General features: G+C 38.2%; 1 protein-coding gene across 1 annotated transcript in view; it reads right to left on the bottom strand.

The window, feature by feature from the left end:
• Nucleotides 1-17,090, bottom strand: part of LOC139717215 (uncharacterized) — a 34,109-nt gene extending 17,019 nt beyond the window's left edge. Inside the window, exon 1 of the mRNA XM_071628715.1 lies at nt 16,464-17,090. Coding sequence (XP_071484816.1) covers nt 16,464-16,478 — 15 coding nt within the window. The 5' untranslated portion in view covers nt 16,479-17,090. The remainder of the gene's footprint in view (nt 1-16,463) is intronic.
• Nucleotides 17,091-19,241: the final 2,151 nt, after the last annotated feature.

Genomic DNA, 19,241 nt, shown 5'->3' with positions numbered 1-19,241 from the left:
CCGAAGCGTTGAGTTGCAATTCACAATCAACAAGTTTATTAGTTTGTTTTACAATACTAAGAATTAGTTCTGAATAATATAGTAGAAAGACGGCAATTCTTGAAAGTAGGCCAAGAATTACATGTGACTGAAAAGTAATTGTTAAATGCAATATTTTTTTTCTCCAAAATGAGTTGTATGCCATTTCCTGCATATACAAACTTTACTGTGTGTATAGGAGAGAATTTCATTTACGTCTTCGTGTACAGGCCAGTGACTCCCAGGTATCTTGCATTTAACTCAGTATTGTGTCGTATAGCAAAACATGGCAATATTTAAAGGGGAAATCCAGTCCAATACAAGTTAGTCTGATAAGAAAGAGTAAAATATTAAGAGTTCATTGGTAAAATTTTGATCGAAATCGGATGTAAAATCAGGAAGTTATGACATTTTGAAGTTTCGCTAATTTTTGAGGAAACAATTCTTGAATGGTTGATGTGAATATGCAAATGGCAACGTGGGCATGTCATTCCCTCACAACTTACTTAATTTCAAGTTTTTCATTCAAACGCAATTATTCCCGAAGCTCAAGTCCTGATATATCTAACTGATCACTTTTCTGAAGTTATTCAACCAGCAATACCATAATGTTTCACATTTCATTAACATAAACATTGAATTTCATCATTTTTTTTTTTTTTTTGTACACGATCAACGAAAAATTGTGAGGTTATGGCATGGTCAACTCACTCATTTGCATATTCATATCCACTTTTAACTGCTTTGCAGAAATTAGCAAAACTTCAACATTTTATAACTTCCTTATTTTTCATCCGATTTTCATTAAAATTTTTACTGTTAAACTTGTAAGATTTTACTCTATTTTATCAGACTATCTTATTTATTGGACTCGATTTCCCCTTTAAAGGATTTTAACTTATTATTCATCAGATATTTCCCAAGCTTTGACTGATGTTTTGATAACTTGCATTCAGAGAATTGCCTTTGACTCTTGTAGCCAAAATGTTTGTGAAAGCTAACCCAGGTCTTCCCTGGTATTTTGCGATGTAAGTGTGCTGATGATTTGGTACATACTGGGTAAATTTAATTCTATAATTATAATGTTATGCGTTTATCTCATTCCATGCAAAAAAAAAAAAAAAGTGGAAACAATCCACTTTACATTAATAAATACATGGGAATTAACATGCATGATGATATGTCTCATTTAAACACGTAGAAATTAGCATGTATGAATGTATGATGTGTAAACATGTCTCATATAAACACGTGGAAATTACCATGTATGATGTGTAAACATGTCTCATATAAACACTCAGCATGTATAAGATGTAAACATGTCTCATATAAACACTGAGAAATTGCGATGTTTAATATGTAAACATGTCACATGTTTAGTGTATGCAATTTTGTGATCGATCTAAAAATCAGGCATGTGTTCTGAGAATAAACACTAAAATGGCAAATAAACATGTCGCAGTGTTTTTAATCTGTCACAGCGAATAAACATGTCGCAGTGTTTACATTGTAAACAGTGCGTCATGTTTATTTTTTGGTTTAGTGTTTAGATCTTAAACATTGTGGGTGATTATGTGACTGTGCGGTGTTTAGTATTTAAACACTGTGAGTGATTAAGGTGTAAACGTTTGGTGTTTAGGCTATAAACAGAGCAGGTGTTTAGTTTTTAAACATCAGAACCGTTTAAAACATAAACATGTGTGTGTGATAAACACCTCGGGTGTGCTGAAAATAAACACAGCATGTGTTTAGTTCGTAAACATGTTTAATAAATAAACGCGTCGCAGTGTTTTTAAACTGTCACAGAAAAGTGTTTAGTTAGGTGTTTAGAAACTAAACAAATTTTTTACAGTGTACAGTGTTGCCACTGTTCTACCAGAGGGCTCTGCCATTATTATTACCCCAGCGTTGCCAGGTACCCATTTATACACCTGGGTCGAGAGGGACAATGTGGGTAAAAACATTTTGCTCAAGGACGTAAGCACTGAGCGGGAATCGAACTCGGGTCCTCCGTTTGGGAGTAGGGAGTCTTGTCCACTATGCCACAGCGCCCCCACTCATATTCAAACCTGCTGATGTGGTGGTCCTTTGCCTCAGACATCACCGGACACGATACAACCAGTTGACATGAAATTTTGATTAAACAAAGATTATTCAGCAAATGTCCTAATCCAACATACCATATTGCGCAGTCTTTCCTTTCCTCAACCCAAACGAATGCTTGATGGTTAACCCATCATGTTTTTGCAGAATGTTGCTGCACAAAATATAACCATTCTAATTATTCTCACCGTCATATTGATACCCCTGTATTTTACTGCACATCTTATAAAAGATTAAAACTGGTCTTAAACAGGTCAAATTGAATTTGAATTCATTAAATTCGCACAACAGCAAAAAAAAAAAAAAGTGGTCTTACATACATAATGCAAATTTCAGAGAAAAACATGAACTTCTGTCTTCCAAAACGAGTTGCCGTTTTAAGAATCAATTGTAGATCAATAATGAAATATATACATATTAAATAGATTAACATAAGTGATTTTTGTTACAATTTTGCAACCTGAACAATAAATCAATAAACAATAAAGGATTCGAGTAAAATTTAATGTTTCACTCTTATACTTGGAGAACATTGACCATTAATAGTAAAAACTGATAATTAAGTCACAACAACCAACAGCTCCATGACCACAGAAATGTAGCTTCTGTGACACAGGGGGTAAAATAGTTATATAATATTACTCAATCCCAAATAATTTATGTCATAACTCGAACGTATTCAGCGAAGAATACTCGGTTTTTAACCTATTATGCTACAGTACTACATGCGTCATAAACCCCGCGAGTACGACGTTTCCTTTCTCTACTCGTTTGAATCTATGGGCTTAAGGAAATCCATAGTTTAAGTTCAATGTCGATAACGTGTTGTGAGGTGAGAACAATTACTAATTGTTAGAGGGATCGAAAAGACTTAACATGGGTATAATGCTCAGGGGAAAAAACAGCGTCAACAACAAGTTATACATATACACTGTACCTCAAACAAACGAGATGAAAAATAAACATTTCTCAAGCTAATCATGAAAATGACAGCTAACACGTGGTACATTGTATGTTCTGAAATTTTCTGTGAACTACTACTGACATGATGTATCATAATGTGTATAGAGTATTGTTCCATTACAGTATTTATGTAGATGTGCCCCGGAGAGCCCCTCTACCATAGTCTTCGCCAGCCACCAGTGTTGGAGGAACTCCTCTTCCTCTTCAACCTCTTCCATTTTTGCTTGTTTTGTTTGATTTTGTTAAAAACTCATTTCTTATGCATTATGTAAGCGTTTTTTAGAGGTTTGTTTTGTCTTTTGGAGACCTAAATCGCACAAGCACTTCGGGTTCAGACGCGTGTTGTTCAATTTTTCCACCAGATATATTAATATCTTCATTGTACACAAAATGTATTGCGTATAGAATTCTTTACTCAAAATTTTGGGTATCATCATGCCGAAAGCGAGAGTTCAGCATTTCGTGTGTATTTTGATTTTTTTTTTCATTTATTGTGTATTCCGTTTTGGGGAAGACAAGATGAAAAAAGTGGAAATAAATTCAGCTAAACAGTTGATATTGGTGGTTACCTCATCCAGAATATACGGAGATTTCTATAAAGCGGGCTTGTTTGAGGAGTAAAGGGCTTGTTCTTGCTTTTCCAGAATTATCGTTTATTCCTTGTTGATGAGATTAAAATCCTGACATAAAAATGATTATCGTGAAGGCTCGCTTTACTATTGCTAAATGCAAACATTGTTATAGAAATGACGCTGGCAAAATGATACAACACCGTCAAACTCTCTCGTGTTTATCATACATGAATGTGTATATATAGAAACTCACTTTCTAGCAATTATAACAGTGGTGGCAACGTTCTGTCACTAAAAGTTACTTCATGCGTTGTGTGAGTATTCTCCGATTTTCTCTGCCAGACTAAACAACGTTCTTCAGGTTTCTAAGGATTAGTGAGTAACAAGGAATAGAAACTCTGTTTCGACCGAATTCATCGATTAACTGCGGTACTCGACCAAGACAACAATTACCGCCCCTTCTCCAACAGACATAGCAGTTTACATAACAAGACGTAAGCCTACATGTATTTCTCCTGTAACTGATTTACTAAAATGGTATGAAGTAGTATCAGTTGCATTGACTTTGTTTGTCGTCACACACAAAAATCTTTAACATGTTTATAGACCTCCTATATACTCTGTATTTAAAAAAACCCGATAAATGTATTGAAAACGTTTCTTAGCAGCGGTTCAAGTAGATAGACCCAGTAGTAATTCGATCTTCCAAGACTAATCGTGCACTGTGGCAAGGGTTAATTTTTGACTGATAAATTTCCATTAATTGACACTGTTCATGAGAGAAAAAAACCCCACTATACTCACTCAGACGTAGTATTGTTTCATATTAACGTATATACAAAAATTAATGCAATTACGCCCACAGCAATCGATGATGGAATTACTTATTTATTGTCTTATGGCATCACATGTCATGCAGTCATCTTTTATATACGTGATTCTTTGATTGTATAGGCGACTTTGAAATGATAATAACAAACTACCGGTCCATGGCTATAAAGGAATATTGTAATGTCGCGTGTGTGTGTTTTTTTTTTTAAGTTAAAATAATCCTGTTACTGTCACCACGTAAGGACCCCCCCCCCCCCCCCCCGCCAACTAGCTTGATGTTGCATTAATAACTATAAAGGTAGCAGGTGTGATGTAATTTACCTTGAGAGTAAACATTCAACGCTTCAATTCCTTTCGAGATGCCTGCGGTGTTAGACAAATGAAGACTTCTTGTATTACCTTTTAGGGCAATGTTTACCTAACACCAGGACGAATTCAAACATTTCCAGCCATCGTATGTCAGAAGAACATGACATGGGTGAGTGACGTGCCCACCAGTGAGCTTCAAACAGATTACCTCTGGTCAACATTCTGCCCCAAAGCTGTATGAATTCCCGGGGACGAGACTGGACATTTAAATTCATCACTCTGGTGACCTCCTCTCGTGTTAATGCCCAGTCTTGTCCAAGTATCGATTCTGTCCCCCCCCCCCTCCCCCACGCACGCACACACACATACACATTTGATCCAACTCCGCTCGGACATTTCGGACAATTCCACAGCTTGCTTAACGATTCCTCAACATCAAAAATATTGTTATTTTCTTTGCACGAATCTCCTTTCCTTTTTAGAAGATTCCCACAGTTTGAATTCTCTCTCGTTTTCTCTCTTCTCACCTTTCCAATCCACTTTACTTAAAAAAAAAATAACTGAGCAAAATTAATGTCAAGTAGTTTAACAAATTTTGCTCCTACACTTTCTTTGCTGATAAAGCAACATGACTGGCATGGAAAAGTCCTTTTATTTTGTGTAAAAGCTAAAGTTTCGTATCAATCAAAGTGTAATTTGATTAATGAAGTCAATCGGCACGCCGTGGAAAAACTCGATATTTCCATCACATTTATGCTCAGTCTGTCAGATATTCATACTTGTCGACGAGAGAAACGGGAGTAAATTATTGAAACACCGGATTTTAAAGTAGTTGACCTCGGGAAGTGGGAACGCTTTGTCGCACCATCCTCGAATTGATAAGAATTGGCAAATTTCTATCACGTTGCTATCTGGTGATTGCTTGATAATGAATACCTATTTGGAGTTCTCATCGATGTTGTTGATATAGCGCAGAACCAAGGGCATTTTAGTGTTCGATTATTCAGTAATGTACCATCAACAAATCGATCGGTCACCAACAAGCAAAGCTTGTATCCTTTGTTCAACTTTGGCTTTCAGTCAATTCTTTCTCATGAATGTTGCGGGTTGTCTTATTTCAGAGACAATCAAAAAGTTGTGTTAGGAACAAGAAATCGATGCGTGCTGGTCCAGCAAACACTGCCGGTGTATTATTCTGTGCAAATATCGAATCCCCACAACCTTGCAAAACCAGCATGCACGTAACCGCGTCTAACGAAGATAGAAAAAATTGAGCCCTCTACCGACAATATGGTGTACAGGTGTCCAGTTGGTCAACATTTGCTCATCTAGGGGGCAAACAAAACAATCCGTCCTAAGGACGTAAGGATACCCTCAATTCTTCTTCTGACTCGACAAGGATATTCTTAGCTTCCCCCTCACGCCATTATTGATTCTTCTCCATATTTGCAGAACGGATGGTCACAAAATGATTGCTTAAGATTGCAAACCAAGAAGGCGTTATATCTCAAGCTGGAGCAGCGCCCAATAAGAATGATATCTGGACGAAGATAGCTTAGTGAAGGAATAATGACTTAACACCACTTTGATGGGCTAATGTAAAAGACAGACATACACTAAGCGTTTTCCTGACTGCAAGGAATTATGAATAGAATACACATACGTGATCAATCGTATACCTACAAATCGCGTCGAAGTAAACCAATAAAAGTAACTATATAGATTGATTGAAACCAAAATGTGACATCGAGGTCATAAATTCAACGGTTCCATGACATTAGTTTGCTCCTGCGACAATTGTTCCAATGAAATATCTGCACGCTTAGCCAAAAATAAACCTACCAACAAACATAACCCTAACCTTAAAGGGATGGTACAGTATTGGTGGAGATGAGAATTGGGCTTTTAACTTTTTGCGAGATACCAAGAAAACACTTATGAAATAGTACAGAGCATACCATTTTAAGAGGAAATCAAAGTTTATTTTATGAAAATCGGGTTTGGAATGACTGAAACATCCAAAAACAAAGTAAAACAAAGCGATCGTAATAAAGTGTGGGTCCCACATTTTATTAGAATCGCTCTTTTTTGGATATCTCAGCCATTTCAAAACCAATTTTCATCAAATAAACATTGAATTCCTCATGGAATCACATGCTCTTTCATATTTCATAAGAGGCTTCTCATTATCATTCTCACCAAAAGAATGTTAGAAACCTGAAATCAGGTCTCAACCAAGACTATACGATCCCTTTAATCCTCACATCAAACAAAACCTAAAACCCATGACAACCCTAACACTGACCTTAAGTCCTCGGAGAAAATAAGACCGGAGCAACAGTTGTCGAAGGAGCATATGTTGTGTCACCAAAAATTCAAAAATTTATTACAATAATTATGATGATAATTAATTGTCATAGAGACAAACTAAGTGAATATAGTCAAGCGACGATGTGTAGAAGTGAATATAAGTGATACTGATTTTGTGAGACTGCGTCAGCGCGATGTTTGATACTTTTTATCACTGAAGGAAAGGGAGACTGTTGAAAACATACCTCACGTCTTGAGACCAAATTTCGTATATGTTCACTATACATGCATACAAACTTACACACAGGCTGACATCACTGGAAATGCATTCATGTATACCATATGAAGTTAAATGCAATTCCCCAGTACGTTCTATATAGTTGTTTGCTACATGCAACTAGGGTAAACTAAGGAAAACAGAATTGAATTAGTTTCGTCCAAATCGTACATGGCAAGAAAAACAAAATCAGAATTTACAATGTTCGCAGTCACGTTTTCAACCACAAAGTGATTGTGTTACTGGTCGCGATCACTATATGAAGAACTTGCTTCCAAAAGGCGCTAAATCCAACATTTCAATGGATTTAGCGCCTTTTCGTTGCTAGCTCTTCATATTATGCAAACAAGATGTGGGAATGGTGCTATCAAGTCACAAGTCTCTTCCGTTATAAAATTTATAAAATATGTAAATACCTATATAAACTTACGTTTTGGTCTTATATATGATTTAGCGACTTGAATCAGGCTATTGCAATATTATACAGTATACTGAAATTTGATGTGAAGGTTACACATTTTTAAATTTGATTTCATGTTCAAAAGCAAAATTTAGTGAAGATCAGAATGAGGGTTAATAGGCGACTTGATGCCCTGACGTCATCACCACGTCACTTAATCTGCATAATGTGGTAGGTGACGGCACCACTCTGAAACAGTGGCATTTTGATTGCTTATAGGTGTTGTAAATTGAAGCCATGTCAGTCACTGATAATCGAAGAGATTTACACAGGACCATTCTTTCATTCTATCATGCATTCTGATAAGAAAGAGCTCAGTATCTAGACATCTCGAAAGCAAGCTTATAGCACACAGAAACTTTTGTTGGGGGTGGTCTGTAACAGAAATCTGCTCATAAGCACTTCGACATGATGTAAAATGTGTATAAATCGATCGACATAACGATAATATTGTGCATATCATACACCATGTGCACGGTTACAGCATCACATTTACCTCATAACTAATATTTTCTTATATTAATGTGATGGGGGGGGGGGGGTCGGGGTTGAACATTCGGGATTCCCGTGAGATATTTGATGAATACCCTGTTCGGAGGACGTGGAAGCAAAGACTGCTACAAGAGAATTGACCATATATGCGGCAACAATATTCATAAAAATCTATCGATTAAAAACAGCTTTGAATTATCTTTAATTGTATCTGTTATGGCAAACCATCTCTGATGGCGAATACTATGCGTCCCTGTAATCACCGTGGTATCTTTCGAACTTAATTTGAGACCAGTTTTGGCATGATATTCCGACATCATCAGCAGAAGAAGAAGAAGAAAAAACAAACAGACTATCAACCAGTCGGACGTTATGGTAATATTTCATCTCGACCAAAGCCGACATAAGCATTAATAGTGATGTAAAAGACTATACAAGAACATTAGTACAAGAAAATCTCAACGGAAACTAATGCGATATAACTATACAGCAGCTTGCATAAAATCCATCACATGAAGAAAACGGTAACTCTCTTACAGATACAATTGTCATCGATAACAACGCAAGAAATAAAAATGTAAGTTTGAGAGCACGATGCTCGTTTTACCTTTCCCTTGAGAAGAAGGTCAAGCACGTGGCGGCTAACTGTGTGTTCAGACAGGCTCATTGAGGATGACACGATCTCATCTCTATCGATAGTTAATCGGTTGAAAGATTGTTACCAGGGCAACACATCCGCCATGCCTCCCAGGCTACCCTCCTCCCACCTCCTCTCGTTCCCTATACATGTACGTGCGTAACTCGGCACTCCTGTCATTCCACAGTCACGACAGTGCGTACGCTCGGTGTTGAGTTTACACAATCACATCCCCAGGGAAGGTGAAAAAACTTTCGACGAATCAAGACATCAAGAACCACATCCTGAGTTAGTTTCATCTGATATCGCTTAGTGACTACGTATTCATTGTTTACTGGAAACAAGCTTAATCGAAAATCGTAGCTGTTACTTTTCCTTCACACTGACAAGCTATAAGCCGATGCTGAAGACACATGAGTGTGGGATTGGGAGAAACATGCTCTCTTAATCGTACATACAATGAGAAACCTTTTCAAAACTGTGTTTCACAGCGTGCGAATGCACTATGCATTATTGATGAGGCCGTATCTGCTAACGTTGCATGGCACGATGTGCCGTCTATATGCCGTCAAATGCCGTCTGTTGGGGTGTAACGCGATCATGTTCTCTATCGATTTTCTTGTAACATTAGGATCGATGATGTCAATATGATCTTGGGGTTTCCTTTGAAGGGTTCGTGTTGTTTTAACTCCTCGTTTTCATAATACCCATGTTAGATTATACTGTTTACTACTGACGAGACAAACATTAAAGGGAGAAAGCAGAGTTGGTATAAATGCATGGGGGAGGGGGATAGAGCACTATGGAGAGACCCAGTAGACTGGAGGTGGCGGGCCAACTCGTTTGGGGCTGGACAGGGAAGTTGTTGGGTTGCAGAAGCAGCATGCCGTGCCCATAGAATCTAGTTGAGTATTTAAAGAATATGAATGATGTTCCCACTCTCGCGGCAGATACAGTTTAACTTTTGGCTATATTATAGTCGGAAAGAAATGAATGTTTCACAAAGAAGATGAAGAAGGAGGAGGAGGACGAGGAGAAGGAGGAGGAGGGGAAGAGGAGGAGGAGAAGGAGGAGGAGTGGAGGAGGAGGAGGAGGGGAAAGGAGGAGGAGGGGAGGAGATGGGACGGGACTCTGTTCAGTGGTCGTAAGAACAGATTGAAATGCTATTAAAACATGTTAGGAAAGAGCACTGCCAAAGACTTTTGTTTAATGTACTAACCTGTCGACAGAAATCATGTATACACTGGGTGCCTGTAAGAAAATGCCTGAAGTGTGTGATGATGTCTTACCCCAAACTTGCCATATTTATGACTATAGTCATCGGACATATGATTTTCTATACTTTGCCACAAGTCTCCTCATATTCTTTGCTAAAAATCGTCATATTTCTCTGCTTTTCTTTAGAGAGCAAAGGAGATTATCAATTAGAAGAAGTGACTGTGATATTGACAAAGGCTCGTCGAATGACATCATCCGTTGCTATAGCTCTCACAAATTCACATCAGTTTCCTAGCAGGAGAACGTTTGTGAAGCTTGGGATAAAAGCGTCTCTCGATTTGGTGATACAGTGCAACACTTTATTGTTCTTCCTTTTTTCCAATTCAAATGCCTCCCGATCATGATATTTGGTATCAGAAATTACACAAGATTTCTATCAGGACTATTCACACATCATTAAGAGACTATGCACATTAAGCATTGGGAGGCGATCATAGTGAACTAGTATTTCCATTAAAGGGGACCTCCGGGTGATTTTCAGACTTTTACATTTGAACAACTATAAATTAGTCAAACTGAGTACAGAGTTTCAGAAATTATAGTGATTGGGATAAGTAATGAGAATGTTTTCAAAATATATTATGAATTGCAATGAACAAGGATGATGACACGACAGCCTCACCATAAGAATGCATGAGTTGGGGCTCAAGGAAGCAGAACAAAAGAAGAAGGTATTCATGGATTTTTCACAGGTGAACTTGTTGAGCAAGCAGTATTGTAATGGAATTACACTGCTACATTTCTGAAATATATGAGGCTCTGATGTCATCAACACTGTTCAGTGTAATTTGTTTAAGATTTTCAATCTATTGGTTTTTCTGCTCAAGGACCACAATAAATTCCACGGATCTATACAAGGAGCTGTTGATTTATGTACTACATGATGTGAAATTATGAAAATCGTCCGGAATGCCCCTTTAAAGGATCCAAATGTATAGAGGCAGTGGCGGCACGTTCAACATTCACACGCACACACAAACACACACACACACCAGACTGCCGCCACTTATTTTGATTAAATTCTCCGGGCCTGTTGCACAAGATTTATCTCACTGACACAGTTTCAGACGGGTTAACTTGACGCAGGGTCTCGGGGTGGCGCACATTGAAATAGGGTATCATCTTGAGTGTTCACCGACCTACGTCACTCTCATGATAAATGAAGCAATGGTGCATTTCGTTGCCTGTCGCCAGTTCGATTACAGTTACAGATCGATGTAATACCGGTCTACGTCAGATGGGGCATTGTTCTGGGTGATGGAGCTCTCCGGTGGGGCAGGTGCATATGAATTTTATGAAGACAAATTAGTGCAGAGTGGTTAGCTAGCTACCATTGTGACTAGTGATAGGTTATCACCACTGTCAACTAACAATGTAGCACACGCTAGAATGGGCACAAGAAGCCTTCAAACCCGCAACATACAGCTGTGCATCACTACTTCCCAAACACAGCTACGCAATTTCGTTATTATTTCCATTAATTTTCTATAAGAGCGCCCGTTCGAAAATATTAGTGTAACAATATAAAAATGTAACAATATAGTAATCAACGCGTTTTCTACAGATTCCATAGCAGCAATTAGTAGAACACAACAAGTACTTATCACATTAACTCCACTGTTGCTTTCATCTCACTTCACCACTATGCTCAGTATTTGAGGGCAGTGGTTCTGGTATACCATAATTGCTGGTCAATCGATTTTTGCTGTTTCTATTGCTGAAATCTAATAGGAATCGATTGAAACACGGATTCATGGTTACATAGAAACCCTCTATGGCAACCACAGGAATGTTTGGCCTTATTTCAAGATTTAACAGAGAAAGAGTGGCGACATTCACGACGGTCATGTTGCACCTTGCTCGTTTTAATCTGGGCCGCGTAACATCATCCTATGCAATCAATAGCTAACCAAGGGCAATCATTTACTACTGAATGAATAGGCCCGACAGAAACGAGAATTATAGGGGATTACGGTAAATGTAAGTTTGATATCTAACCTCCAAATTTAATTTTTCCAGGTTCTTGGGCATGCTATAATTTCATTTAAACTTCAATCATTAATTTAGACTTTCATTGATAAGGTTCATTCATAATTATACATAAATTATAACTGCTCCCTATCAACGCTGTAAAACAATTATTCAAAAACACATAAAATAGCACACAGCTGAACATTTGGTATCTTCTGTACCTGTTATAAAGCTTGTACAGTCTGTATAACGACGACGTCATCAATAAGTATTATAACATGAAATCAAACGTCTTGATCAGAAATAATGAATATTGAATTGTTTGTTGTTGTTGGTTTTTTTTTCAAATAAAATCTGTCTCTCAGGAGTCCTCCAGTTGCATCGTGAATGTTTCTGTCCTTCCTTTTCTATTTCCTGGTGATGTGTGTGTGCAACGAGTGTGTGTGTGTGTGTGTGTGTGTGTGTGTGTGTGTGTGCTTGTGTAATGGAATATGCCCAGTTGCTTTGAGCAAATTATCATGTCCCCGTTTGGCGGACATTTTGCGAGATGTGTGTAAAAAAAAGAAAAAACGGATTTCGATTATTTTGCTAAAAAAAAGAGTCACAATGTAAGATTGACATTATTTGCACAATGTTTGTGTTTACTGTATTTTGTCTTTGTATAATGTAAGATTGACATTATTTTGCACAATGTTTGTGTATAATGCAGTTTGTCGTTGTATAATGTTTTGTTTTTGTTTCTGTGAACGTGAATTTTGTGATATGAAATTGAACGAAATTCTAATAAAGAATTGTTAAAAAAGTGTGTGTGTGTGTGTGTGTGTGTGTGTGTGTGTGTGTGTGTGTGTGTAACTGTGCGTGAAGATCGACAAGACTGAACACAACTCATGATGTAGGCCTATGAATAATCGGACAAAAATGTAGATCACTCGACAAAGTTCAATCGCGGCTGAAAAAACGGTATCTATGTGATGGGTATTCCATAGACTTGTACTACCTGCTTGCCGTAGAGCTATAGTGTTCGGATAATCGATTCTAAATAGCACCTGTATGATAAGCCGCCTTTGGTATGCTTCTACAGATATTTTTCTTTAAGTATTTCCCTTTTGCATCATGTCTTTGTCTGAGATCCTGAATTGCTGGCTTTCCGATCGCACAGCAAAATTTTCACTGGAAAAATGAGTCAAAAATAGATGTGAATAGCGTAAGTATTGATTTTTGGCGGAAAGACTTCGCGAATTAATAGCGATCTTATCTACAGTGAGGGTCCATTACAGGCTCCCTGTAGTCATGCATTTCAAAATGACAGAAAAACAAGTTAAAATGGACCAAATGGCTTCTGGCCAGAAATCATATACCCATATGTTTAGGTGGGTGTTTTTTACACACTCACTATCATATTTATTTGTTTATCTATATTAACATTGTTTTAGCAAGCAATTTGTAATGTATAAGAAAAACAACATGACACTTTGTCGTATCTGCGATCATCACAGGGTGTACTATCAAGACAGGAAAGACCACTGAATTTGATTTCAAAAAGAAATAAAAAAATTAAAAATGAGGGGAAATATAAATGATACAAGAAAAAATTCTCATAATCAAACTACGTGTATAGGCTATCAAAACAGATAAGATATCTCAAATTGCAATACTCTATCAAAGCTTCTTGATACATTGAACACTGTGATTATGATGTCAACTGTTATGTATAGGACCTATACACTGTACCATCTGAAAACGATAGTTTTCATTAAATCCATCAAAAAAAAAACCACATTTCTTTCTTCAATCATATGAATAAAAAGAGACAGTGAAGGAAAAAAAAACTTTAAAAAATATGTTAAGTGAGGACGTATAGGTCCCCAAATGTTGCTATAGATTAGGCCTAATGTATGTTAGTGATAAGTCAAGGAAATTCTGTTCACTTTGCACCAAAATTTTCTTCTTTCGGAGTTCTGGTTATATCTTGTTAGTGCCGTTGCACTATCTTGACATCCCGTGATTGTTGCTGTCTAAACCTTTCACATTATGATTATCAACTTTTGGTTGATCAGGGTGGTCGACTAGTCACTATAATGTAGCACGGTGTTCTATATAGTTTTCTACACGTTTGTAAGAGCACAGTCTTGTATTGCCTGCTTCAGAAGACAGAGGAAATAATACTATCATCAACATAACTATGTCAGTCATAAGTTGAGGGGATGTATACTTTTCACTTAAAAAATAAACTTTGAGGAGTTCTCTTTAACATGTATATCATTAAACTAGATATTGATTTCAACTACTGCAACATCACGAATTGTTGCAGCCTTCCGAATTCTCATTGTGCGATGAGCGCACAGGGACCTGGCACTAAAACTTTGTAATTTCATAACTTGTACACGGATTGTCCGAATATTCCTAATACTTCATTGATGTGTGCCTCTGCTATTTCTGCATCCATTCAATCTACGAATTAAAAACCCTTCAAGAACACATGTCCATAATCCAGGTCCGCAGCTGACAAATTTTGATGTTACCCGACCTCCACTCGCGACGCTGAAATTCGTAACCATGCGTCGCAGGTTTGTGTTTACACTGTACAATATGCGGTGTGCACCAAAAATCGTGTAGCATGACTCTGTTTCCCCCCTACTGATCGCTGTGTGCAAACATATTTTTGTATACATGTATTTGCACAAGGCAACACGTCTCACGCATTTATGATCACCTTTGATCAGACATATAAGCTGCACACACGAAGTGGCTGTAATACAATCGTTGCGATAAACAAAAAGAGATGAATATACGCCAGTGACATTCAAGTGCATATTGGTTGCAACCATTCACCCTGCGGGGGTTCTTTGTGTTACTACGGATGGGGGTGTGCATACTCTAATATTAGTGGGACTATAGCTGCCTATATGAATATTTCCAGGCTGTTACTGTGAATGTCATTTATGGTGAAATATACAATTAGATATTGTTTGTAATATGCACTAATCGTATTCTGTCGAAATGGAAAGAAAAATATACGAGTCGTGATCTGTGACGATAATGCCTTTCATGGAAACCAAATACAGCTTAAACATGGTATACCTTTCATTACATAGGAGTCTATTCTTCTTCTTCTTCTTCTTCTTATTATTATTATTATTATTATTATCATTGTTATTATTATTATTGTTATTATTATTATCATCATCATTATTATTCTTTTCCCTCGTCTTCTTCTTCTTAATCTGCCTCCTTCACTTCTGAAGATTCTTCAGGAGTGATCAATATTGCAACATAATGTTGTCAATAAGATGACTTGTCATAGGTCGCCTGCACATGTACCAACGTGAACCGTGCAGAGGTGTGGTTTTTTTAGGACTCTTGCGTTTGTTTCCAGGTTCAAACCCCTTGTCCCACTTTCACGTTTAATGAGTTTTGGGTGTCCGCTTGTTCTGATGTCTTATCGAACTGTAGGACTGTTGAGACCTGAAGGCCTGTTATTATTCCACGGTAGTCAGCGGTTCTCAGTGTGAACAAGATAAAAATGTGCGTTGTGGTTTTGTGTTGGATATCTAAAAGAGTGATTTACCACTCCTCAAGACTTTCTATTACAACTATACAATGAAAGAGGAGGACAGGGAAGGGATAGTTGTGGAGATCCGCAAACGAAACTGACAAGACTTACAGAGCCATGCACTTTATCGCTTTGTATATCCGTATAATTCATGCGTCGAAGATGCGAGAACACGATTACTAAGCTATTGTGAAGGAATATCTGCGTCAAAATATTGTAATTTACTTTGATTTATTGTTCGGCAAAAACCAAAGTCATGTGAGGAGAACAAAAAAAAAAGATGAGAAAAGGGAAAAGTATAAGGAGCAGGGGACAAAGAAAAACAGCAGATGAAAAAAAGAAACAAGAAGAAACAAGAAGCAGAGAAGCAGAAAAAGGGAAGCCGAGGAAGCAAAGAAAATTTAAATTTCTGTCCCCTCCCCCCCCCCAGAAAAGAGAAAAATACTAGTAAATGATACAGACATTTGAGTGGAAGAGTTTGTCACAATTGAATATTGTCAGCGCTTTCACTGAATGCTTGTGAATATAACACTGCATACTTCAACAAACACGGTACTTTGGTGATATGCAGGTTGAAAGAAACTGGGCGTTGACAGGGCCGCATATAGACTAACACACGAGTAATACAAACCACTTACAAAATGGATTACAGTTTACTACTAGAGTTCAAGTCGAAAGTCGAAACTTACCTTCATACCATCCATAAGAGAGGTCCGTCGCGTAGACTGCCAGTGTAAATGTTGCGTTTCCAACCCACATTAACATAAACACTGTAGGGGGTGCTTGATGACTTCATTGAAGAAACACATCAGGACCGTCTAGTGATCAAGTCGCGTGCATTTCGAAATTTAAGAGCCAACCATTCTTCTGCTATTATTTAAGTAAAATGAGGCCTGAAATTATATATCCGAGTGACGACGTTTCACTAAATAAGCCAACTGATATCTTTTGCTCGAGCGTTGTGCTGTGAATTGCCGATCGGGTATGAGTTCGCGAAGTATGATATCTGAGATCACGTCGTCTGTGATCACCGTTTGTCAACTAGCCCGAGTTTTGTGTACCAACACCGGTTTTAGCAGTGATTGTCAGTTTTGGCGGTTACTATAGAAGAGCACAAATCCGAACATACAATGAGCTGCCTGAAGCACCCTACTTCCCTATTCATAGATCGTATGGTCGACTGCTTTTCCGTCTCCCTTCTCTTTCTGTTCCGTAAATAGTTGCACAGCTTTTCGGATAGTTGAATGGGCACCTTTTGGCCTTCCAGCACGACTAAGTAGCCAACTTGGATGGTACGTAAGCGATAGCTTTGGTGATTTCCTACGTATAAGGGTAATACCTCTGATATCCAACTTCTTCGCTGTAAAAAAGAAAGAATAACTTATGAACAGGGATCTTGCACACGGCAAGGTAGTCCGTTCGATGAAGCGAACTACTCTACTCCTGCACGATGGAAAGCGCTGTTGATTTCCATTGACAGTCGTTGCTAGGTGACGCAGTCGCGAGCGGGTTGCGGTGATGACCCTCCCCGAAGCAGATGTCAACTCGTCTGGTATGAAGTAGCCCTCCCGCAGACTGATGATGAGCCGGTAGAGCCCCGGGAGCCATGGGGTGAAGAGTCGATGCAATCGCACCGTAGGGATTTCTCTAACATTCCCTACCCGTTATACATCTCCCTTCTCTCCCCTCCCACCCCTATCATTTCTTGGCCCAGAACGGCAACGACAAGAATGTGATTTATCATGACGTAGACATGATCCAATACCCACGCTGCATGAATTTCTTCATTACAGATACAACTGCGCACGACTTGATTACTAACGTCATGTTATTCACCATCTGAAACGATCAAGTGGCGTCTTCAATGATTGCCCAGATTCGTGACCAACGGTTAATGATTAAATGGCAATTTTTTTGTCTTGATTATAGGCCATCACATATTATATAATTCTAGGAAACATAGTTCATCATGAAAGAAAAACTGCACTGTTTTGTTTCATTTCATCTTTATCTACCCTTTCATTATTTCTTGATCCATGGTTATCTGTACCATTATTAGATAAAACAAGAGGGGACTATTCCATTGTCTGTCTGTCTGTCTGTCTGTCTCTCCCTATCCTTGTCTTTGTCTCTCTGTCTTCTTTTCTCTCCCTCCCTCCCCCTCTCACCCCTTCTCTCTCTCCGTCTCTCTCTCTCTCTCTCTCTCTCTCTCTCTCTCTCTCTCTCCAGCAGGAGGCAATGTCCCCTTCCCATAATTTTTCCCACTAGTCTCCAGTCCAGACCCACTGAACGTAGCTGTATGAATTTGACAGCTGTCAGGCAGACAAAGACTTGCTCTTCAAGTTGGACTCCGACTCCTTCGCTGAAAGTGCTTTGGAAAATTTTGTACTCATCTTTTCCATTTAAGAATTCGCCGGCGAAAGTTGTTGTAAGGTCATAGTTGGTCATTTTAGTTTACAAGGTTTTGCTGTCTACACCGCTCTGCTAGATTTCATAACATTATTACTAAAATCTCTGTTTGTTTTTTAATAGGAGATGTATTAATGTTGTCATGTTCGCGATATTTTCAATCAAGCAGTCAGCTACTCACCAGCTCTTTTCTCAACTTCAAGTGTATAGGACTCTATGTCTCAAACAGACAGAGTTGCGACCTTCTCTGATTACCCGGCAAGTAAACACAACGCTGTAATCAGAATGTAATTCTCTCTTAAAAGGAGAAGCATGACGAAGAAAGTAGAATATGTTCTTGAACAGACCATAGCAGTCTATATTTAGGAAAATGTGCCCGTGCCATGAGGTTCATTCTCTTCTGTGCTCTCTATACACTTAATAATAATTTCCATGTCGCATTTTTAATTCATGGACAGTTTGACTCTTAGTTGTCAAGAAGTCAAATCAGCCGTCGAGTACAAGGAACTGGAAGAGAAAAAGACTCTGCTTGATATATACCTGTATGCTCCGAATATTGATTTCTCTTTTGTCTCTGCACCCACTTTCCTTTACGATGACATGCGCAGAGACTTTCGTTCCATCCAGGAAAGTCATCCCTCCGTTTAAAAAAAAAAAAAAAAAAAAATTATCTGCTCTGGTCATGCCCGCTTTGAAAGTTTTCTTACAATCCGCCGCCTTCTCGGCAGTAGGCGTATACTTTTCAAGCGTAAAAAAGGGTCCATGGACTGAGTAATGCGGACTCTGGTTGGGATTACGCCCTCTCTTGCTTCTTACCGTACAGGCATCAACGTTGGCCTTCTTGAAATTGCGAATCTCTTTTCCCTCGTCGCAAAAATGACGGCCACAAATAAGTATAGCATAATGTTGATGAAAGTTTTTGTCTTTTATTTACTAAACATTGTACACACCACGAAGAATTGCATGTTGATTATATCTCACTGCAAAATTGTTGCGTTTATCAAATTTTTGATACAACGACTTGACAAGATGCATGCACAGTGACAGCGTGATTGCAA

This window comes from Diadema antillarum, unplaced genomic scaffold (genome assembly GCF_040938485.1).
Source record: "Diadema antillarum isolate AM-2024a unplaced genomic scaffold, OU_Dant_1.0 scf00000072, whole genome shotgun sequence".
NCBI classification, from domain to species: Eukaryota; Metazoa; Echinodermata; class Echinoidea; order Diadematoida; family Diadematidae; genus Diadema; species Diadema antillarum.
Note: the sequence above shows the minus strand (reverse complement) of the source record. Positions and strands in the feature narration are given on the sequence as shown.